The 25089-nt window shown below is 41.7% G+C and overlaps 1 protein-coding gene across 3 annotated transcripts; it reads left to right on the forward strand.

Annotated features, from left to right (window-relative positions):
• The first annotated feature begins 646 nt into the window (after nucleotides 1–646).
• trim37 (tripartite motif containing 37) lies at nucleotides 647–24381 on the forward strand. 3 transcript variants are annotated; one of them, XM_083986298.1, is made up of 26 exons: nucleotides 647–868; nucleotides 2078–2160; nucleotides 3513–3614; nucleotides 4402–4442; nucleotides 4689–4805; nucleotides 5043–5130; nucleotides 5363–5485; nucleotides 5786–5909; nucleotides 6774–6841; nucleotides 8235–8374; nucleotides 8500–8550; nucleotides 10202–10283; nucleotides 10980–11056; nucleotides 11619–11798; nucleotides 12475–12589; nucleotides 13135–13329; nucleotides 14038–14171; nucleotides 14383–14465; nucleotides 16504–16743; nucleotides 17859–18167; nucleotides 19564–19716; nucleotides 20227–20419; nucleotides 20510–20601; nucleotides 21001–21111; nucleotides 22271–22313; nucleotides 23693–24381. In XM_083986298.1, the coding sequence occupies exons 2-26, from the start codon at nucleotides 2140–2142 to the stop codon at nucleotides 23715–23717; spliced, it is 2907 nt and encodes a 968-aa protein (XP_083842424.1). In that variant the 5' UTR covers nucleotides 647–868; nucleotides 2078–2139; the 3' UTR covers nucleotides 23718–24381. The 3 variants fall into 3 exon arrangements, with proteins under 3 accessions (XP_083842424.1, XP_083842423.1, XP_083842425.1); XM_083986297.1 differs by having other exon boundaries at nucleotides 647–847; XM_083986299.1 differs by having other exon boundaries at nucleotides 647–847; nucleotides 8235–8359.
• Nucleotides 24382–25089: the final 708 nt, after the last annotated feature.

The following is a 25089-nucleotide window of genomic DNA, read 5'->3' on the forward strand; positions in this document are numbered from 1 at the left end:
GTGGTACCCAACCTTTTTTTTGGCTCGTGACCCCATTTTGACATCACAAATTTCTGGCGACCCCAATCAAGATGGGCCAGCTCAGATATTTTTATATTCTGCATTTTATTTGAACTCGATTTATATTAAAGAAAGTGAAAGTATGGAATACCGTTTTTTTTTAAAGATTGGGTGTGGTGTGTTTAATCATAATTTTAAAAAGAATAGTAATTGGTTAAAAAAATATATCAGTAATTTATTATCAATTACTAGAGATTTCAGGTGACCCCATTTGAATTCCAGGTGACCCCACGTGGGGTCCCGACCCCAAGGTTGAAAAACACTGCCCTAAAGCTTACGTTAACATACGCATGCCCTGCTTTATCGGACAGAATATACAGCATTTTCTATTGTTTAAAAATGTGAGAAATAGATTTTTTTTTCTATTTAACTTTTTACAAATGAATTGTATAGGCTACCAATCGTCTGCTGTCATTTCACAGATGGAGCCGGTGCCGGTTTCCTCTCCTCCACGCGGTGGCGGTAGTGGTCCTCCAGCTGTCAGACAGCCGCGACACAATAACAGCGGCAGAAGAAGCGGCGGCGGCCTCTGATTGGTTATCGCTAGGGGACAGAAGCTTCGGAGCAGCCGCCGCTACATCTTCAACTCAGGGCGACAACACCAGCGGGTTTCATCCCCTCTGAACCACACCGTCTCTTCTGCCTTCACGGAGCCGAACCGAGCTTTGTTTTAATCTTTGAATGTAGCTAAAAAAAAAAAAAAAACTAAAAAAAAGCAGCGGAAACGACCTCTGCTGCTGAGTTTAATAATGTAGCGCTGCTTCCTCCGGTTCGTGTTGCTGATCAGGTGAGACAGACAGACACGGAGGTGAGCCAGCTTTCCTGCTAACGCCTTGCTGCACGCCAGCTAGCATCACGCTTTTATATCCCTGGTTTTTATCTTTATTTTCTATTTTCTGGAGACACCGACTCATCATAAGAGGCGAAACACACAGTTAAAGCTGTTGTGGTGGCTGCTGGTGAGCGTAGCTGTCAGTGTGTGTGTGATGCTGGGCCTCTGTCTCCACTACACAAGCTAGCGGGATGACAGCCGCTCCTGGCCGGGGGAGACTGGTTCATCTCTGTCATATCACACACTTATGGAGCTTTACACGTGTTTTTCTCAAAGGACAATACAGATATTGTGATAGTGGTGTGTCTGTTTTTACACCGAGCTATGTCTACTTCACGTGACTTGACTGTGGAAATTCCCACTGTGCTGATTTTAATGTGGCATGAAAAAACAAGTATATGCATATAATCAGGATAATGTTCTTCAAATATTAAAAATACATAAAATTAAGTAAAGGCACAACCCATAAAACACTACAATGTGACTTTAGTTTTCAACATTGATAGGTCAACAATAGAAAAGCAAGATTTTACTGTTGTGGTTACTTGAGATGGAGCAGATCATGTTTATGACTGAATTGTTATTGTCTTGTTTTTGTTTTTGAAGTAACACCTTCACAAACCTCATTTTGTCCTTTTTTATTGTTTCATAACTCAAAATCATCAAAAACAAATGGAGACTGTGTTAGGGAGGGGATAGGTGTTTACAAGCAAAGCAGCAAATGCTTTCAATTCAGAAGTTGAAACCATTAAATATTGATATGAAAAATGACTTAAAGCAATTTTCAAAAATTATCCCTAGTACATTTATTTCAGTTAATAACAAAATTAATAAACTGATTGTTTAATCAGAGTTTAATTTATGTCAAAATGTCATATTTTTTAAGATCTCATATGTCCATTGTAGAAATCATTATTTGTAAGGTAATCAGTGACTGTTTTGATAATTGACTAATCATTCCAGCTTTGAGTTGTGAGGATTTCTGTGGTTTGTCAAACAAAACAAGACAGCTGCACACATCATTGTTGGGCTTCTGATAGTTTTTACATGTTGGCCTACATTTCTCACATTTTTCTAGCAGTCTGATACAAATCGGCAAAAAGTTGAAATCAAAGTATTAAGATTTTAAAAACGCATTATGAAGCTTAAAACACATAAATAATTTTCTCTCCCTTTTCTTCACAGACCATCAGCTGCAACTTCTTTTGATTCGTCTCTTTGAGATCAACAGCTTCAAACTGGCTGACATGGATGAACAAAGTGTTGAGGTATGTACATGTAGCCCACACAGGGCCAGGCGTCCGGGGAAGCTAAATGTTCACTTCTGAATGTTTGTCTGAAGGCAGGAGAGAGTCAATCGATGAGGACAACTCCTGGAGCCTCATGAACCTTTAGCCATTTATAGAAAATATTTAGTGTGTATTTTAACCCTTTCAGCCATGATATCAGATCCTCTGAAGTTCAAAGGCGAGTGAGCACATCCAGGCTCAGAAACTCCTCCTTCAAAGTCGCATTATTATTATTATATGTGTGGTGTGTTGCAACCGTCCTGTGCTGGTGTATGAATGTAAATGTATGTAAATTTGCCGGACTTTGATACATCTGCTCAGTGCACAGACAGAAACTGAAGCCCTCTGCTTGTACTGTCATTCACGATAAAGGGGGAACATAACAACATCTGATACACTCTGAAACTAAACAGGAATATATGATCTTCTTATTGAATCCAAATTTGAAAGAGGCTTTTCTGGGTGAAATATATACCTTCAGACTTTGGGTAAGAACCACCACAGTGACACAAGGCATTAAGAAATGCAGCATGATTTTTATCTGTTTTTAAAAACATTATCTAATGATATCAAGGTCTTTTTTTGCATCAGAAACGTGACGACAAAGTCAAACAACACACATCAGACTTCAGAGGAAAACATTCAAATTAATAGTCAATGATCCAGATCTGCCTCAAAAGTTAATGGGTTCTTCTCCGACCTTCGTGTCGTCCTTCCATCCAGTGCACATCAGTTCAATCGTTTTTGCATAATCCCACAGACAGACAAACAGACATAACCTCCTTGGCGGGGGTGATACAGGTGATGAGGTGTAGCTCTCCTCTTGATGTCACCATGGCTACACCTATATGAGTCTCTAGTGTAGGAGTGAAAAAATATATATATTTTATCTCTTCTCATGAAATGATTGTGACTATGTGATTTATTCTTGATAGATAAAGTGTATATATTTTCTCAAAACTTTATTGATCAATCTCTTTGAATCTCACTGTGAAAAGAAAACCACGATAAACCTTTATAATAGAAAAAAAAATCAGGAATATGTCTGCAAACAAAATTATTCCAACTTGTAGTTGGAAAAAAAGAAAATAATAATAAGACCAGAAACCCATGTTTGTTTGTTTCCGTTATTTCACATGAGGTTTTAAAGTAAGGATGTGAGCTTTGCACTGTGCTAATAAAGTACAACACAACAACCCACTATAATCTAGTAAAACATCAATAGAATAAACCTACAAATTGTTTTGAAACATACATAGTTTACGTTTTAGTGACACTCTTTGTAAGTGATGTTGATTGTTGTTTTCATCTGATCTTGTTTCTCTGCTCAGAGCATCGCTGAGGTGTTTCGCTGCTTCATCTGCATGGAGAAGCTGAGGGACGCTCGTCTCTGCCCACACTGCTCCAAACTCTGCTGCTTCAGCTGCATCAGAGTGAGTCTGTTCACACCAGGCAGAGAGTACAAGAGGCTCCTCTCACATCACCGCTCTCTGCTTTTTGACATTAGTAAAGTTTGTTAGTCGTGCACATCATTCGATAACCCACATTTCTCAGTCTTGCATGTATAATGGGCGACATAATTATTGGGCTAAAACCTGGACTCTGTGTTGACTCACCCTGACCTAGTCTGTCAAACTCAGAGTTTTGGGTTTCAGAACAGTTTGTTCAATCAACTCTAAGTTAATTTGACCCTGAGTTCAGCTCGTGCACAAGGAGCTGAAAAGCCCTCATCAGTGGAACAGCAATAACATGATTCACCATGGCAACAAGCGAAGAAAAGCCTTGACCCTCCTATTTCTCCACAGTTGAGTTTGACATATTTCTGAATGTTAACGCAGAATAAGAGTACATATTCAAAAAAATCAGTTCTGTAGCAGCTGCAAAAGGATGTGAGCTCTGATCGTTGACCTAGACACTACGTGGGTATTAATCGAAAACTAAACGTTTTATCTCAACATTTATTCTATTTGTGTGTTTGTACAGGTGCAACTCAAAAGGTACAAAATGAACTTGGCAGCAACTAAAGATGAAATATAGAAATACAGTATAATACGGTATAATTTTATTACAAGCAATAACAATATTTTTTATCCGCTGCATCCAACATGATACCATGAAATGTGATATCAGACTCAGAACAACAGTGACAGCACCTTCGTTCACACTGATTGTGTCAAGATATTATTTTTATTAACCACCTGAATTTTTTCTGTTTGACAGCGATGGTTGACGGAGCAGAGAGCCCAGTGTCCTCACTGTCGGTAAGATAACACACACCTGCAGCACGCACACTGTGTGACACAACCTCTCTGACTGGTCACTGGTTTTCTTGTAACTTAAAGAAAATAAATCATAAGTTGCAGCCGTACGGACTATTATTATTATGTAACATCCTTGGGAAATTTAAACAATATTTAGACATTTTAAATTAACCTCATTTGTTCTTGTAAGGTGTTAGAACATGTGTGTGTGTGTGTGTGTGTGTGTGTGTGTTTTTCTCCACACAGGGCTCCGCTCCAGCTGCGGGAGCTGGTCAACTGTCGCTGGGCAGAGGAGGTCACTCAGCAGTTGGACACCCTGCAGCTCTGCAGCCTCACCAAGCACGAGGACAATGACAAAGACAAGTGAGCAACTCCCACGGCTCCAACCTCAACATTATAGTGAAAGAGGAAAAAAAGCAAAATATGAAAATGACACAATATTTGCCTCACGCTCCCTGTGGTGTTAATGAATCCATCTCTCTGCTGAGATGCAAAGAAAAGCCAGAGCCTGAATACATTTTAATACCACTATAAGGATTATAAAAAGTTTCCTAAAACTGTTTCCTTGTGTCTGACGATCCCGTTGTTCGATTCCCACAGGTGTGAGAACCATCATGAGAAGCTGAGTGTTTTCTGCTGGACCTGTAAGAAATGCATCTGTCACCAGTGTGCTCTGTGGGGAGGCATGGTAACGTCTCACATCTGTTGTTTTTCTAGATCAAGGCAATAACCACAGTAATAACTTACTATTAACACTTACGAACAAGGATGGGGCTGAATTTTCTATTTTCTACTGATTAGTCTGCTGAATTTTAACTCGCTCTCTAACAAATTATTCGATGACCAGTGATACAAGACAACAAGAAATGTTCACATTGAATCTGGGAGCAGAAAGTGAAAGATGTTTTTCTCTTGTGCAGCACGGCGGCCACACCTTCAAGCCTCTGGTGGAGATCTACGAGCAGCACGTCACCAAGGTGAAGGAGGAGGTTGCCAAACTGCGCCGCCGCCTCATGGAGCTTATCAGTCTGGTGCAGGAAGTGGTGAGGACCCGACGTGTTGCCAGTTGCTTTGAAACAAGAGACAGCCAAAATCTTAAAAGACCAATGGCCGTAACATTTTCTGGGTTCATTCACTCTGCTAGGAACTTGAAATCTTTCCTCATATTTTCTGAGATTTGTTCATTTGAGTGTTTCAAGCGGTAGTCAGACAAAACCTTTTTAAATGGAGGCATGGCTGTTGTTTCGTTTCCATCCACTAGGTGGCAATAACATGTTTATGTTTCAGCCGCACAAGCTTGAACACTCCTTCTCCTGTGTGTTTTCTGTGTGTGTGTGTGTCAGGAGAGGAACGTTGAGGCCGTCAGGGGAGCGAAGGACGAGAGGGTGCGAGAGATCCGAAACGCCGTGGAGATGATGATCGCTCGCCTGGACAACCAGCTCAAGAACAAACTGATCACCCTGATGGGTACGAGTCACTGTCACAACTCACCTGTGTTTACGAGACAAAAGCACACCGCATGTAGCGATGAGCAGCTCAAACTGCTCTACTACTAGATTTTATTTTTTTCCTGAAATATTTAATTATCTTAAGTAATTTTATGTAATCTGGCAGATGTCAAATTAGGCTAAAAATCACTTTTCTTCTGCCGGTGCATCTGTAGTGAAGGAGGTAATTAAAAAAAAAAATACAAACACCTTGTCTCTCCACAGTAATAATGGGACCAGCTGTCCTTCTCCCGGCTGCATGGGCGAATAAATGAATACGCAGCAAAGCGCTTTAGATGCAGCATGTGAGTTAGAAAGGAATTAAGGAGGGAATTAATTCATCACAGTGTGGCACCTGTGATAAATTATAATTTTAAATGAATGTTAAGAATAATAACATTTTTCAAAGGTGCCAAATATTACGCAAGCATGTGGCTGGTTATGTAAATGTCATGTAATGTCTGGATGTAACCTGAGAGACGCTGGAGCTGTAAGACACTTTAACAGATAGATGAGCTCATCAATGTTGTATGGTTCATGTCTGGAGGAAAAAAAAGAGCTCTTGTTGGCTTAAGACACTGGGACTGAGAATGTGTCTGAAGGTCGAGACCTGAACCTCACAAAATATTCAGACTCCACCGTTGAAAGCAGTGAGAGACGCCTTTTTATAGCAACGGGTAATGTACATATGAAATATTAATCTGGACTGAGTGGAAGCATGCACTCAGCGCCCACACACACACACACACACACACACACACACACACTCACACTCACCAGCCTCCATCAGGGCTGACGTTCGGCACAAGTACACTGAAAATAGAAATGTGTTCCTCCCCACCAGGCCAGAAGACGTCCTTGACCCAGGAGACGGAGCTGCTGGAGTCTCTGCTGCAGGAGGTGGAGCATCAGGTTGGTCATCTGCAGCGCCTGCACCGCACATCGTTGTTCTGTTTGTTTTGTAAATTAAAGACATTTTGGGACATTTACTCTTACGTAGGGTTGCAAAATTCCGGGAATTTTCAAAGTTGGAAACTCTCCGTGGGAGTTAACAGGAATGTATGGGAATAAATGGGAATAAATCTGAAATTTACAAAATTTGTGGTCGTGGTAGACATAATGAATGTATGGCAAACAAACACTGCATGTCTCCAAAACTTATCAGGCAGGTTTCCAGGATGCCAAGTAGCCGACTCATTTCAATAATGAGAACCGGTGTCGAAAAGGGAAAAAACAAACAAAAAAAAAAACGATCACGTACTTCATGATTGATTTCCATGGCAACGAAGGAAGCTTAGATTTTTCAGCCCTAGTTGAAATGTCATGTTTTTTAATTGTATTATTTTGCATGGATGTCTGCTTATGACAAAACAAAATATTTACATTTATTTTTGGATATGATACAGTTTGTTTAAATTACCCCCAATTTCCAGTTAATTCCCATAAATTCCCATAATTCCCATGGAAAGTTTCCAATTTTGAATATTTCCAAAATTCCCCAGCTTAAAGCAGAAGTGAGTGATATATTTGTGTTAATATAAGTCTTAAATAGTTATATCTTCCGACAGCAATCACTTACATAGAGTGTTTGGACTGAAACACGGGTCTCTCAGTCCCTCTGCTCTGCTCTGAGCCGAAGAGAAAACATTTATCGTATCCTACAGTTTTTATCCAATGAGGAGAGAGAACGGCATGCAGGGCTGTGTGTGCAGCCAAGGAACGCCGTGAATGTGGTGACGTAGCGACGAGGACTGTTATGGTGCGTTCAAGGAAACTCGTATTTTTCCGACCGTGAAGTGGTACCAGTTCGATCAGGTACGAGTTCACCGGTCGGAAGTTACGAGTGGCCGTTATAGTGACTTTCACCGGTAAAACAGGTCGGAAAAACACGAGTGGGTTGCCTGGAACGCTACAAAGTCGTAAGTTGTGACTTGAAGCTGTAATTTACGATTTCAAAAGCCTGCCTGGAACGCAGCATTAGCGAAAACGACCGGATCACTCACTTCTGCTTTAACTTCCCATGGAAAGTTTCTGGAAATTTAACTTAAATTTACTGGAAATTTTCCACCCCTTTGCAACCCTACTCTTACGTTTGTGCTGTTAGTACGAATCTAGAGGGTGTAAACGAGGGGAACAGCTCATCTGGCTCTGTCCAAACATCTCTAGCACCTCTGATCCTCAATAACAACACTGTTAAATCCACGGAGACTGAAGTGTCATGTGTCAGACTATCCGTGATGTTTGTACTCGTGTGTCGGCGGCGGCGACAACATCACAATTTTTTCTGTGTGTTTGTGTCCAACAGCTTCACTCCTGCAGTAAAAGTGAGCTCATCTCTAAAAGCCCAGAGATCCTGCTCATGTTCCAGCAGGTCCATCGTAAACCCATGCAGTCCTTCGTCACCACGCCGGTCCCTCCAGACTTCACCAGGTATTCTGCTCACATGTAGGAAAAGACTTAAGTTAATGAATATTCTCACTATTCATCAGTTGATCATTGTTACAGCGTACATGCTACAGCGTTACCCGGAGCGTGTTGTGTGTAACCATCCTTCCTCTGTGTGATTTCAGCGAGCTGGTTCCTGCCTATGACTCCAGTACTTTTGTTCTGGTCAACTTCAGGTAAATTCACTCTCTTACATTTTATTTAGCCCCATATAAATAAAAAATGGCTTCAGTCCGGATTTGACTGTTTTGGCAGCTGTGTGTGTGTCTTAGTGAATAATTAAAAGTGGGGTTTTCTGTTGTGGTCACAGACTCAGACAGCCCCTTCAATCTTTAAACAACATCTTGAAGTCCAGTTTAGACCAAACAGTCATGACGGGACAAAACAGTTTTAGACTGACGCACGGAAACGTCAACTCGTCGTCGCCCACGTCTCGGTCTGTTCAGTCGCCAGCAGCTGGTTTCAGAACAGAAGGAACGTCGTCTGTTTCCACATCCAGTCAGCTCAGAACGAAGTCTCCAATGGTTGAAATGACAAAGAAAAACTTGGTGGATTGCTAAAACAGAATTACCCATTGGTGTCAATAAAGTTGTCTGAATTGAATTGAGCTGAATTAAACAGCCAAGTTGTTACACAGTGCACAACAAATTCACAACCCTCTTGTTTTGTGATCAGTGCTGCGGCTGCAACTGTAGCAAATAGCTCACTATTATTATAACGGAACAAAGCCTGCGAGCTAGAAAACTCCAGCTGCTTCGCTCGACTCACGTGACAAGCTTCACACAATCATACATGCCCTCTCAATGTGGCGCGCTATTTAAACTGCAAAATTTCCCCTTCTTCCTCTTTGCTGCCAGTGACACTGCTGCTCCGCGTCCTATTGCCCTACTGCCTATTGTTTACGCGCCACCTCCGCCCCAGCATCCACCTGCTTAACATTATGTCCTCATCACTTCTGTGTATATCTAATGAAATCCTATTCAGGGAGCGATGAACTCCAAATGTACACTGAAGCTGCAATTAACATTTTGAATCGTGAGTTGTCTGACTGAACTACTCGTGTTTTACATGTTAAGTATCCAGGTGTAAAAAAACCCCTGAGAATCTGCCGTTAGAGCAGCTGCTATGGAAACAATTCACCGCCTCGCCTAGTTGCATCAGTGTGAAGTGGCAGCTTTTTAAGTAGTTCCCAGTTCGGACCTTCTCGTCATGAATCTTTGGTCTGACGAGGCCTTTAATTCATGAGCCTGCAGTGTTTGTGAACAGATGCTGAGCGAACTTTCGCTTTTTACCTTAGTGCGGCTGTTCAGAACAAATACAAACTCTTTTTCCATAAAATAAAGTTGGACTCATACAAACCATTTGGGTTTGACCATACCCCACCTTCAGGGTTATGAACACTTGTTTTATAAATCATATGTTTAATATTAGATTTCAATAAACCACAATGTATAACTCTCATAAAATCATGTTGTAGCATGAACCTGCTGTAGAGCAGTGAAAGAGAGAGAGAGAGCGTCGGCCGTCATTACAACACAAATGATGGAGACAGTGGGTCTGATGGTTGTTGGCAGAGGGGATGAGCAGCACATTGAAGCAGATCCACCCACCACTGCAGCTTTTTTAAAGTTGTTCAGGGCCACAGCAGTGACCCAAAAAGATAAAACATAAAAAAAACAGGAAAGGAGGAAAAGAAAGTTGCTGCCATCACGTATTTGAAAGTGACTGAGAGCTTCAGATAGGAAGCATAATGTTGTTAGAGCTGCCCGGTTATTGAAAAGTCTGATATGTGAGTGTGTTTTTGTGTGCGTGTGTGTGTGTGTGTAGCACCCTGAGGCAGCGGGCTGACCCAGTCTACAGCCCCCCTCTGCAGATATCTGGGCTCTGCTGGAGACTTAAAGTCTACCCAGTGAGTACACGGTTTCCTCTCTTCAGTATCTTTCCCATATACATATTCAGAAAAGCGTATTCCCCAAATGTCAAACCCCACTCAATATAAATAAATAAACATATTCGTCTTGAAGTGGAGATTTCAGATGTACAGTAAAGATCAATACCACTCTTACTGTATATATGTCCATTTAAAATAAGGCCCCAGTCAGCAGCCTGTTGGCTGGGCGGAAAGACGGGAACAGAGTAACTGTTACTTGAGTAACTTTCTGTAGTCTGTCACATTACCTGAGGTAAATCAGTCAACAATCAATTAAATTCAGTGTGATGTTGCTAATAATGGTAAATAATCTGAGCACATGAACAGTTTCACATATTGAGGAGTACAAAAAAAGTCTGCATCCAGGTTTAAATGTGAAGGAAATAATCTTGTATTTATGATTAATGGTTTATAGAAAAACAAATCTAATCTGATGCTACAAAGGTAAACTATAAATGTGTTACATGTTATATGATGATAATTAAAACATGAGTTTACACATAAGCTCGCTCTGTTTCTCATTAATAGAGAATAATTAATGAACTGTGTTTTGAACCATGTACACACGCTCTACCACACAGTTTTTCCACATTATAATGAGATTTTATGTTTCATGTTTTCATTGCACAGTGCACATGTCTCTGTCTTAGTAACGCTCAAAATGTGTTTCCTCAGGATGGAAACGGTGTGGTCCGTGGAAACTACCTGTCTGTGTTCTTGGAGCTTTCTGCTGGACTCCCCGAAACATCCAAGTATGATCATTTTATTTTCTCACAATAAATCTCATTTTTTGTCTCTACAGACTTCTCTCTCAGTAAAACTCGTCTTGACTTATATTTGTCTCTTTCTGTCAGACCACACATTTCTCAACCAAATTTTCTCTATATTTCTCCTTTTTATTTAAGATAGTAACATTTACAGTCATAATGTCCACAGTGCACCATAAAACTCATAAGTAATTCTCTCATAAAAGATGCAATTCTCATCATTGGATGTCAACAGCCTTTTAAATGGAGTTACAGTCTGAACACAAGTTCTTCAGGGCAGATTTACCACATCACCGATTATTTTGCTTTGTTTTTACTCAAAAAGCAGGAAACACATTCTCACTGTTTTCTTAACGTCAGGACACACACGGACAATTTAATCATTTTGGGCCAAATACTCTCAACACCAAAATCTGAATCTGCTCAGATTAAAATCAACACGTACAGAGCAGAAGCTCTAAAGTCCTTTAACACCTTGACAAACATCTGATTCCTTCTCCTCACACCCTGTTGTGTGTTTTCCTGATGTCATGGTGTCTGTGTGCAGGTACGAGTACCGCGTGGAGATGGTCCATCAGGCCTCCAGTGACCCCACCAAGAACATCATCCGTGAGTTCGCCTCAGACTTCGAGGTCGGTGAATGTTGGGGCTACAACCGCTTCTTCAGACTGGACCTGCTGGCCAGCGAGGGATACCTGAACATGCAGACCGACACACTGGTCCTCTGGTGGGCTCACACACACACACACACACACACACACACACCATGTAGTGCAGGCTCACCTATAGAGAGCCTAAGCGGAAGTAGGAAGTAACGGTCGCCATGGGACCTCAATTCGGAAAAAGTCTCCATGTTAAGTGAACGGGAGTCAAAGTTTTATTTCGTGATCCGATTGATTTGTGCCATGAGAAAAAATATGACTTCTACCTGTTTAAAACATCACGTTTCAGGCCGAGAAATCAGCAGTTTGTTGTAAAACTATTGTAGAATAAAATTCTGAAGAATCCGTAACCAGAAAGACTACAAGTCGCGTAGGTGACATCTCACTCCAAATGCCGCCCTTTCCCGTGTCAGTTGGTGACGTATTTTTTGTGGGACACCAGATCTATAGTCCGTCGAACGGTTTTCACACAAAATTGCTGTTTTACGATAAACTGCTGATTTCTCGGCATGAAACGCGATGTTTTAAACAGGTAGAGGTCATATTTCTTTCTCATGGCACAATTTAATCGGATCACGAAATAAAACTTTGACTCCCGTTCACTGACATGGAGACTTTTTCCGAACTGAGGTCCCATGGCGACGTTATTTCCTGCTTCCGCTTAGGCTCACCTATTAAAAAACAACAGGTCTGTTTTCACTGGGTAACACTGTGTCACTGGTTTCCATGTGTTGTGTGCAGCTACCAGGTTCGCTCGCCCACGTTCTTCCAGAAGTGCAGAGATCAGTACTGGTACATCAGCCAGTTGGAGTCGGCCCAGAGTGGCTACATACAGCAGATCAACAACCTCAAAGAGGTGTGTGTCTGTGTGTCTGTGTGTGTGTGTGTGTGTGTGTGTGTGTGTTCTTGTGCTTGTACCCTCGTTAGAAATCACCTGTGTTTTTTTTATCATCACATTTCAAGCCCACAGCCTCTCACCGAGCTGCAGGTGCCTCCGTCTCCACAAACTCACGTTGCCGCAGCGTACTTTAGATCCCTGGGGAGATTTTCCAGATACCAGATGTGTCAGAAATGCACAGACACACAGGTTAATTCCATTTGATGTGAAGGGGGCGAACATAAAAACGCAGTGTTTGAATATTTCATTCAGTGCGAACCTTTACTGAATAGCTGGGAGAAAATGAAACAGAATGTAAATGATTCTGTCAGACACGGCGAGATGAGATGAATGTTAAGATACTTGAAAAGATAAAAGAGGATAAACTGAAAGAGGAAGTCACACGGGGCTGCAGGAAACAACTGTTTTGATAATTAGTCTCTTGATTAATATATTAATGGTTTGATCTATACAACCTTTAGCTGTGACCGATCTGTTGACTCATTCATGTTTCTGTTTTTCAGAGGCTGGCCATCGAGCTGTTTCGCCGTCAGACGTCGCGCAGCTCCTCGCCTCCAGACCTCCGGCTCGCCGCAGGCACCACGGCCTCTGAGAGGGACCCTCGCTCAGTGAAGAGCAGCGACGACGACATCCAGGCCACTTTGACCAACACTAAAAAAGCAGAAGACGAAGAGAGGACGCAGCAGGATGACTCTAATGTAAGGATTGAGTAAAGTGCACTAGTACTGTATAGCTCACTGCATCTGTACAGGCCGCTCGTAGAGCCAGATCAAGAGGTTTCATAGGATTTATTGGTGATTTATAAAAACTAAGGGGTCTCATGGTGCGTTATTGAATAACCAGAGAGAGGTGGATCTATTGTGTGAGGTTGGCACATGCTTTTGCAAACCTCACAGGGAAATACACAAAACCAGTGTCCTGAAAGTTTTTAGGTTTAGGTTTTTATTATTTAGCACACATTTAAACTCAATGGTGCCAGGAGGGAGCAGCATCTCTCTCTCTAACTTTATCTTGATGAGAGAACTTCTTTCAGTTTGTTTTAATGAGTCCAGTTCAGTTCTGTTGGTAAACTGAAACAGACGTTTATTTCCTCTTGTTGTTCTGCAGCTCAGTAGATGTAGAAGTTGTTTTTTCATTGAGTGGAAAGAGATGCTCTTGTGGGACTGGTCACTAGCTTGAAATGATTTGTTCACTTTTGGCTGAAACTGAGAGGCTGCTGACCCCTCCGCATGTGGATCGACTGGGGACATTGTTGTCAAAATTAATTGTTGAAAAAAATCAAATAAATGTTTTTCATAGATTTTAAGAGGGAGAAAAACATAGCTCCACTGAGAGAAGTTGAAAGGAAGTCATTGTTTCAGAATCTGTCATATCTCTGAATGACAAAACGTGACTGTGTTGTTCAGGAGCTGTCGGACGGAGACTTGGAGGTGGACTGTCTGACGGAGGAGGAGGTGAACCCTCTGGACGGCAGCAGCACCTCAGGCAGCTCCACGGCCACCAGCAACACCGAGGAGAACGACATCGATGAGGAGACGATGTGAGTCGAACTTCTCACTTTTTCTCTAAATGTGAAATTATGTCGATGTTCCAGAAAATCCACCATGGTTGATGACGAGAACACACAGCTTTAGTTTCTTTATTCATCTGCGGTTTTACATTCTTATTTTTCCTTTAATTAATGTTAATCAATTAGAATTAGCAGTTGTATAATTACTGAAGACTTTGCGTGTCTGCGTGTGTTTGAACAGGTCGGGAGAAAATGATGTGGACTTCATTGGGAACCTGGAGACGGAGGAAGGAGAGCTTCCCGATGACTTGGCTGGAGCCACAGGTGCGATTCATACAACAATATTAAGTTATTCCTGGTGATTTATTACGCTATTCACATGATATCCATCCCATCGTCGAGGGTTGTTTCCCCTCTTGTGCAGGAAGAGATTCGATCTTGTGCGGAGAAGATCTGTCTCTCTGTTCATTAGCACATTCTGTGTCTCACTTGTGTCGGCAGAGTTCAACGACACTGGGTGGAAATAAAGTCCAAATGAAATTTTCCACATCCGCATAACCTCAAGGGCTCGTGTGACATTAATGTGACATAAATTTTATAACCTGCCCGTGTCTTCCAGGGTCTGTACAGTCTCTCTCTCAACATCGCATGCAGCCCAAAATGTATTTATGACCCCGTTGTGACTGCACACACTCATCCACCCGGTGTCAAATTAACAGAACTGCAAAGTTTGTTTGTTTTCTTTCCCCCACTGCCGCTACGTTGCCATGTGTTGAGACAGATCCTCGTTTTGGCTCATGAATTTTTTGAAAAGCGACACATGAGAGTAGAAATATTTTTAATGCGTCCAAGAGATCAAGACAAAGTGAGGAGATCTTAGTGTGAAAACAGCCAGTAATGATTTACATATTTTTCCGTGCTGAGCTGTCGCATGAGGAAAATTAATATTTCTGTTTCCTGAATCAAAAATAAAGTCTGTCAGTGGGAGTTTGACAGGATCCTGCTCCAAGTGTTTTAGTTAGAGTTTCTATTAACAGTGAACAACACCAAGCATCAATAAATTATTATTTTAATTATTAAATGCATAGCGGTTTCCCAGAAACAGAAAATTGTGACATCACTGTAAATTGTTTATTTCATCCAACCAAAATACCCAAAGACACAGAGGAGAGGGGAAATAACAAATCTTCACCTTTTTTTAATATATACAGACAGTATATATTTATAAAACTGGAACCATCAGATACTGAATATTTGGCTGCAGATAAAAACCCTGTTCTGTCTTCATTAGAGGCAAATAAAAGCCTCGGCTAAATGAACAGAATCAAATCTATTTGTGTCGTCTGACAACTGCAGAGCCAGAGCACAGTGATAGGAGGACGAGGCTCAGAGCAGCTCCTTCACTGTGTTTGACTGTGTTGGTGTTGAAAGGCATGAAGAGGATGAGTCACTGTTGGTGCACTGGACCCCTCGCGGCGTGCTGATATAGAAACACTCGGTGTCTGCATGTGTACATGTGTGGAGGGGAGGGGTGTGTGTGTGTGTGTGTGTGTGTGTGTGTGTGTGTGTGTGTGTGTGTGTTCACTCTGTTAGAGAGGAGAGTCATTTTTCAGTTCCTACAGTGTAGAGAGTATTTACATTTCAGTTTTCCTGATGCTAATTCAGCCAAGTCAAGATCTGTTCGTATGTTTTGATACAGATTTTAATGCAGCTAAAAATGAAAGTAACAAAATCTGTCACTTGAAAAACTGAAAGTGTTTGTATGCAAATGTTCATAGAGCTTCACTGTATGGGAATGAATAAAACAATCATCACTACATATATATATTTATAAATATGTTGTGTGTACAATATAGATTAAATATAATATTTCTGTCCTGCTTAATTATCCTCTTACATTTTCTTATTTTAGATTCAGCTAATAAAGAGCTCATGGTTACAAGTCACAAAAAGCTGATCTGTCAAAAACAGTTGAAGCAAAATCATAACTCATAATTAATCCTCACTTTATATCACGTAGTCATATTGACTCTATATATTTTACCACTACAAAACAGCAGCGTGTGAAATCAAAATAACAACTGGCCAGTTATTAACTTCTGAAAAATTAGCATGAAAGTACTGAGGATGAGATTTACATAGTAATAGTAGTGGATGAGGACAAAACAAACTTGAATAAACCTTTAATTTCATGACATCACACAAAAAGAGAGTGATGCACCAGTTTGTCTGTAAATATAAGCAAACAGTTGTGAAGACGTTCACAAGGTCATAATCACGTTTTAGAGGTCAGTGTGAGTTTGAACCCAGTCTCTAAGCCATAACCTGCTGCTCCATCTCCATTCTTTTTCCTTGTCTGCAGGAGGATCCAGCTCCAGTGTGCGTTCCCTACACCGCAGCGCCGCTGCCGGCCGTAGCACCAGCAGCAGTAGTAACGGTAGCGGCTCCACTGCCTGCGGTGCCGTTGGGCCGGGCAGCAACAGCCTCCTGGAGATCGACCCGGTGATCCTGATCCAGCTTCTGGATCTGAAGGAGCGCAGCAGCGTGGAGTCTCTGTGGGGGCTTCAGCCTCGGCCTCCCGTGTCTCTGCTGCACAGCCAAGGTCCGTAAACACAGCTAACAACAAATCATTGCAGCTAAACTGAGAATCAATACTCCAGATCCCACACAATGAAATCCCTCCGGAGCTTCTACAACAACTATGTCAGGCTCATCTTTAAAAGGGACACACTGACATCGCTGCTTTCACTCTGCCCTGCACGTTTCAGGAAATACTCATGCATTTCTGCATTTAATTTCTCTCATAACAACATGAAATCATATCATTGTACCCTGAAGCAGCCTCAGGGATGAACAGTGTGTTGATGTTGGTTTGGGCAATCCTGGTCAAAACTTCTGCTAATCTGAACAGTTAAGGATGTGGAAGATGAAATGATCTCCAAAAGGCATAAAGTTACAGATAACACATTCCCTTTACATTTTCAACAATATAATTCATTATAATTATAATTATTACAATTTTCAAAATGACAGAAAAGGAAAAGGTTTGGGCACCGTGCGTAGTGAAAACCATCACAGCGTGTAAATATCTTGTCTGACACCTTGGTCAAAGTTACCCGAGAGCTCAAGTCTCCTGGGTTTCACATTGTTTTCCAGGGCGCTGCTTTGTTTCCCTTCTTCACTCTAAAATTGTAGAAAGCAAAAATAATACACTGATATTGCTTAAAATATTGCAAAAGAGTATTTCATTTTTAACTTTTGGAGATCATTTCATCTCCCATTCGCTTAACTGTTCACATTAAGGGTGCCCAAACTTTTGCATGTCACTGTATGAAGTATACACTGTCATCAACGTCTGACATGAAGCTGCTGTGCAAATCAGTGGTTATATATGTTATATATATTTACACATACGGTAGTATGATGGAGTAAATTGTTTAGTAGAATATGCAAATAGAAGAAAAAAAGTATGATTCGCAGCTTAATGCTAGATTTGTGACTTATTAAAATGAAGGTGTGTGTCTGTCGTGGCTGGTTGGCAGCATAATGTTAGGGTTAGAGAAATGCTGGCGGTTTGATTCTCGATTTTTTGACATCATGATGATGATGATGATGATGATGATGATGATGATGATGATGACGATGATGATAAACAGAGCTGATTTTACTCCTCGAGCAAAGCAGAGACGTCCCTGTCCCTGTCCCTGTCTCTTCCAGCTCACTCTCACTCCAGGAAGGAGCGCGAGCGCCGGCCCCAGGTGGTACGGCGATCGGCCCCAGACTCGGGGGTCCTGATCCGCCTCAAGGCTCAGATGGCGGAGGTCCGCAGCAAGATGTCTGATGTCAAGAGTCAAGTTTTGGAGGCCCGGGGGCCCACGGAGCTCAGGCCCGGCCCTTCGGGGGCCTTCGGCGTGGAGGACGTCCCCTCTCACCACGCCGACCCAGAGCTGTCGGTGTGTCGTAAGCCCAGTGAGCTGGACCTCCTGGGGAGAGCAGCTGCGGCGCGGTCCCGGCCCTGTCGCCCCGGTGAGGACTCGACTGTCACGCTGCTGATGCTGATGCTGCTGATGCTGATGACGCTAAGCCCCTGCTGCTGTTGTAGTGCTTTAGTGTCACTGTGTTATTTCACAAACAGGAAGATTTTCCTCAAATCAGCAAATCCCTCTCATCATCTAACTGCTCACAGTCTCTCTTTTTGAAGAGGTGAACTGAATGTGTGTTTGTTTTGAGTTTCAAAAAGATGACAAAAATATCAATATCAAAAAAACTGCCCCTGATTTCCACGACAGTGTCTCCTGGTGTAAAAATCATTAACAGCTGAGACCAGGCTGACACAAATTATCTGTAAAACTTCACTTTACCACTGACATCCATCGACCTCCAGACAGAAGAATATTGGCAGAAGAAAAAGAAACACAACCATCTTAAAATAATGAAATTTCACTACTGAGCTTGTTTATCTATCTAATAATAACAATAATAACAAAAACGGTATCATCAAGCACATTAAAATGACCTGTTTAACTATTTCAGGCCTTATATATCATCCCTGTAGCAGCTCTACACACTGAGAACATATGATCATTTATTAACGTTACAAGGAGCTTAACAAACATTATTTTTTAAAAGAAGCACTGTCACACTGAACAGTCATATTCTTCGTATTTCACTGTCACCTCGATTGTTTTTATACCTTTTATTTCATCCCCATTTAAACATTGAACAGTGAATTCATATAATATTTATCATCAGGTCTGTCAGCCAGTCTGGCTCTGAATAACAGGGAACAGATTCAACAGAGGTTTTCCAGTCACAGATGCTGCTGCTGCAGCAGTCGCAGCTCAACGTCGTACCACAGGAGAATAAACACCACAACCGCCGCTGCCTGTTTATCACTGTGAAACTGTGGAGATGCATCAAAAACAAACAAAAAAAACAGAAGGGGCTGCGTTTGTGCTCCACTTCGACTCGTTCTCCTCAAACATCAGACCCATGTACATGTATGACGTTTAGGCGGTTAAATGGTTAAATCATATTTAAACATTGTTATCAATTTCTGTTCCCAGTAACAATGCCAGGTCACCAAAAAAATGAATGAATTGTGGTAGGGCTGCCCCCAAATAGCCAACCAAAATTTCATTGGTCGATTGGTCGCAGGAATAAAAAACAAACATTCTGAGCTGTGTCTTGTCAAAATTAAGTCAAAATCAATATGACTGAACTGTAATTATGGCTCGTATTTTGGTTTTTGTATAAGATACTAAGCCAATGCAGGTGATATTTGGACCAGACTGTAGAAGACGAGGCTCACAGTCTCATGGTAGCAGGAGTCTCTGTTTTTAATTTCATACCAGTGAACGATTATTGGGTCATAAGAGATGAGATGTGTGTTTCTGTTTCTTTCTTTTTTTACTGCGTGCAGCGAGAAAATCTCTCTCCCCCGTCCTGGACAGCGGCGGTGGCTCTCTGGTGGTGAAGAGGAGGAGTCCTGAGGAGCTGGAGAAGGAGCTGAGAGGAGCAGAGGCATCTCCAGAGCTTAGCCTGCACCCTAAGGAGGGGCTGGGAGGGGCTGAGGGTCAGTTTTCTTTTTTTTGCCATTTGCAGTGAGCAGAAAAAGCTAGAAATACGAAATGTATTTAAAGCCCCTGTACAGACTTTTCATTTAGTGTTGATTTTGGCGGCCCCTGTGGACGAAAGTGGTGGTGCTTTGCCGGAACGAAGACTGCATTTCCCACTGTCGTGAAGACTTTGTCTGGCCGGCGCGTGTTGATTTGTTTTGGAAACGTCGGAAAGAAGATGGGCCTTGCTTTTTTTTTTTTTTTTAGCAGCGTAATGTATTGATTCGTATCGTTTCGTCAGTGGTCCGACCCAACCATGCCTTCCAGAGGTATAGAATTAGACTACTAGCGTATCTTCACACTGATGGGCTCATTTGCTGTTGTGGGTAACAGAGACACATCAGCAGAAACCAGAGACTTTTGCGTATCCAGTTAAAAGCTCCGTACAGGGGCTTTAATATCACTTAAAAATGTGCCAGCAAAACAGCAGATTCAGTTGTGTGACTTTGCTCCTGTCTCTCCTCCAGGAGTCCTGAAGTCTGACAGCAGCCAGGGGCCCCTCGTGTCCCTCGGCAGCTCGTCGTCATCGGAGCAGGCCTCCTCCTCTAAGCATCAGTACTCGGTGGAGCAGCAGCTGTACGGGGCCTCGGGGTCAAAGGACGACATCTTCTCCCTGAGCTACATGACCGGCAGCAAGAGCTGTGGCAGCAGGAGCCTGGGGTGCGTCTAAGAAACTCTGTTTCACTCAAACTGTAACAGAGAAAACACTCTCACAGTCTCAACAAGCTCCTCTGTTTCCTCGCGCCACAGGGCCGCCATGTTGGACTGTGAATCTGAAAGCTCAGGGAACTCCCATCAGTCCTTGCTGGAGGGAGTCTCCACACAGTCGCAGTCAAATGAAGGTCGGTTCATGTTTTTTCTCTGGAAGTGCAGCGTGTGCAGGAATAAGGACACGGCGAGGAAAAACCAGCAGGATATTGTTCCTAGAATTCATTTTAAGAGAAACAGCTGTTAAATAAATTATAGAAATGTTTCTTTTCCACTTTCCTCCTGATGGGAGTACTGAGCCACAGACTACGTTACAAACCTCAGATACAACGACTTTAAAATAACATTTAGTTTGTTATAACTTATGTCCTGCTTTTATTTACCCACCACATGGTCATGGTCATTTTATAACACATTTTAGATGTAAATCTGTTTGTAGGACAAAATAGAAATAAAAAAAAACACAACTAAAATTGCATAGTGAGAGTCTGAACTGGTTCCAGTTGTCTCATCCTGTCTCTTACCGTCTGTAGATCCGTCGCCCTCCGTCCTGGTGGCAGCAACGAGCAGCGACAGCGACACCGAGGACGAGGCGCTGCAGAGCAACAACTCTCGCTACGACAACCAGACCCCTCCCTGCACAGGTAACAACACACACCATTTCCATGATAACATACACACACACACACAAACACACTCATGATAATCCTTATTATTCTGGCTTTTGATTAAATCCTCGGTCAACTGTCAAAGGTCAGAATCAGAACGGGTTTATGGCCGAGAGGTTGTGACAACACGAACAAGGAATTTGACCTGGTGTATAAAGCAAAACACAAGTTAAATAACATAAAGACAAAAAAAGAAGAATCTATTTCATCTTCTCTCCTCCTCTTCTTTTAAGTAGATATGATGTTGATTATAAAAGTGCCCGTCTAATGTTTATAATTTCCTGAAAACGTGAACGGTGCCATTGATGATTATATTTCTCTGTTAGCATCTGTATTTATTTATTGTTCCTACACACACACGGTTCTACCTGTCAAAGACGGTGGCCAAGTCTTTATATCAGACACATCTCACACATGGGGCAGTGAACTTGTGAAATTGTTGTTATTTCAGTGTATAGGCGTCATTACAGAGAACACATCTGCTGAGGCACCGGTGGGATTTCACACATTTCTTTAAACCCTCGTTTTATAGTGAAACATCATGTCACACTCTGTACACTGTACTGTATGTCCACTGGTTATGTGAGAAAAAGAGATTGGCCAAATTAGCGCAGCAGAAACAAGTTTTGATCTCAACACTGACATATCATCACAAGAGTTGATTATTTACATTATGTATTAATTATTTACATCCATAAGTTAAATAGCAACATTTCAGTTTATCTGAATTTGTGTTTCTTTCCATTTGAAGCCCAGTATTTGCTCTGGTTTTGTTCTCCACCAACTCCTCAGGACTCTGTAGCACCTGTATGTTCACCAGCTGTTACCAGACAGTTGGTATTTATTTACAGATGTTTTTAGAGATTATCTTGCGAGTGTTTATAGCTGAGATTCCGCTGTCTTATTTTGATAATTTTCTCCATCTTGGCCGAGGGTCAAAAGCTCATAGTGATCTGTTGACTTCTTTCCACACAGTTCTGTCTAGAAGCTGTGGATAAGTCACTACGGTCGCCGCCTTTTATGTCATGTGATCTATGTTTAATTTAAAAATAGTGATGATAGCAGCTTGTGTCAACAGGAAATCAGCTGTTTATACAGTTTAATTGTAGGTAATTTCTCCTTCTCTCTCTTCCAGGAGAGCAGCTTCTGTCTGATGACATGAGTCTACCTGCTGACAGGTGATTCCCTCTGAGCCTGTCAGACCTGGCAACCCGCTGCTTCTTCCTCAGTGGCCACACCGCAACGCAATAACACACACACGCTAGTTACACAGATCTGTAGAGTAGAAGGTGCTTGTTTTGCATGAAGTCAAAATGAAGAAACTTCAACATCCACATCGGCCATAGGTTTGCCTAGAAACAGAAACGCTTCTTTTGGTGAAATGACGGGTCAGTTCATTAACAGAGTAACATTAGAGTCATTAATGGGGTGTAAATAGAGTGAAACAGCCCTTTAACCCCCTCTGCTGTTTTACCAACCACTTTAAAACTAAACTTCAGTTTTATTTCTGTCTCCACTCCCGGTTCAACTCCTCAGCGTTGACCTCAGAAGTTTGATGTTTTATTTCTTGGTCATCGGCATTTAGGGATGCGCTCACTTTCACGGTCAGTTCACTGAACACATCAGAAGTAAACACGATTACCACGGCCAATAGCGCAACGACTGAAACTCCAAAAAATATTGAGGGCATAAAAACTGTTGCTTTTATTTTGTAAACCTGACTGAACACACTTTACCTTGACTACAGGGCATTTAGTCACTTCAATCAACTTTCAACACAAACCTGTTACCTTCAGTGTATAAATGCTTTTTGTAAATTTGACAAAGTCTTTAAAATATTTGCAAGAGTCTGAGGATAAACTGTTGATAATAACTGGTAACCTGTCTATAAGAGCTTAGTGTTTTATAACTGCGTCCTGTTGTTAAGTTTGGTCTGTTTTGGCTTCAGCCAACACTCAGTTTTAGAGACACTGCAGCTGGTCGGCTGCTGAAACTCAGTGCTTCCTTTTTTCTCAAGTAGCTTTTGTGGATATTTACGTTAAATGTCTTCACTCTTAATGACAGTCAGAGCAACAACTGCAAATTCTGTCTTCATTTGACATTTGAAAAGGCAAAAATAATCATGAAATCACGTGGATTATAAAACAGCTGCTGCTCTGTGGGCTAAAACTTTGAAGCATGCCGCCACTCGGGGGCCATAACAGTGTCCACGTCGCTGGTTTTGCTTTGACATCTGCTTGGACATGATGCTAATTATTCATTATTATAATTATTATTATTTTAATGTTAAGTTTAAGAAAGAGTTCAGCACTTTGGGAAATATAGGTATTTGTACACTAAATGTAAAGCTCTAGCCGGTGAGCGTAGCTTAGCTTAGCACAAAGACTGGAAACCGAAGGAAACGAAAGCTTCATCAGATGTTACCATGGTGACAAGAAGGTACATTCACACTAAACGCTGAAGGTGGAAACCTTTAGATTACGACTCAGTGACGTCACAGCACTATTTCTCCGTCAGCTCTCACTGACACAGAGCGAACCATGTCTCTCTTACACAGAAGTCTTGACAGCCAGCATGACTAGACCCAGGGCCCTGACACTACAGCAGGTAACCAGCGTTCAGCTTGAGTTAAAGTTTTACTAACACCTGAGCTGTCGCTGCTGTGATGCATCAAACCTCTACCGTGGTCCTTTCCTGGTTCTGTTACCTCAGTCCTCGCAGTCAGCCCAGTAACAAGCTGCTGGCGCCCGCTGTGAGAAGATGACATCACACTGACTTCCTGTGTGAGAGCTGATGATGAGATGAGAAGTTGCTCAACAGCCTGAACTTTCTGCACTTTGTAAGACTGTTGATTTACTCATGGAGACGTATCTTAATTTGAAAGTCCATTAATAATTTAGATCAACAAAATTACACGTTGTACTCTTCTACAGTCATTAGTTTACATTGTAAATATCTTGGCTTTTAAGCTTGCTGTACTTGTGCCTGGAAGTGCATGGCTTTATTGGCTGGATTAATGGATTAAAAGAAGGAAGGAGAGTCCCGTTCACACTTAGATATGTGAGCTCAAAGTGAAACTGGTGTTCACAGTTCTTGTCCAGTTGATCACGTTGACCTTTCCTCTGTTAACCTCAAACCCTCTGTTACTGTCGCTTCACAAGTTCATGTACACGATGGCGCGGCGTTGAGAAACACTGTTTATTATTAACCTTCTCTCTTCTTTGTGCTGGTTGTGTCAAAAGCTGCTTTTTGGTTTTAATGTTCACAGACTGCACTTGGCATTATTTGGTGTGTACATTTCCTTTTTTGTGTAATAAATAAAATGTTTTACGATCCAGAAAATGACCTTTTCCTTGTGTCCTTGTGTCTCGCATTTCATCTGGATCACAGTTGGATATAAAGAAGTTATCATTTTGATTTGTACAAAAGATGAAGTAACCTTATTCAAGCAGGAGGTCTGTGATAACAGACGACAGTATCTCTTCTCCCCTTAAAAAATAAGTCTGGCAAACCTGAGGATATGTGTTAGTGTAAAAATACATATTGTGCCAAAAGTAAAAATGATATAAAATTAAATGGAGTCAGTGGGGACCGGATGTTAACCAACATGCACCAATCAGGAAGCAGCAGGTCGTCCGTCGGTCTCAGTGTCTTACACTTGTGCAATAGTGAAATGAGACATGAATAAGTCTGATAAATGCTTTTTTTTTAAAGCAATAAATGTAATGTACATTCCCATCAGAGGTAGAGAGATAGAGGTCAAGACTCAAAATGACTACAATTTAACAAAATAACCACAAATGGACTCAAAACAACATGAAAAATGACACAAAGGTCAATCATGTCATCGCTATTTGTTGGTCTATAGTGGCCTACAGCCGTCTAGGTCAAACGGCTGTAGGAGTCAGCAGAAACAAACTTGTTTTCTGTTCTTAAATGAAAACCCTCTCGCCG

This window comes from Trachurus trachurus (genome assembly GCF_905171665.1).
Source record: "Trachurus trachurus genome assembly, chromosome: 14".
Lineage (NCBI taxonomy): Eukaryota > Metazoa > Chordata > Actinopteri > Carangiformes > Carangidae > Trachurus > Trachurus trachurus.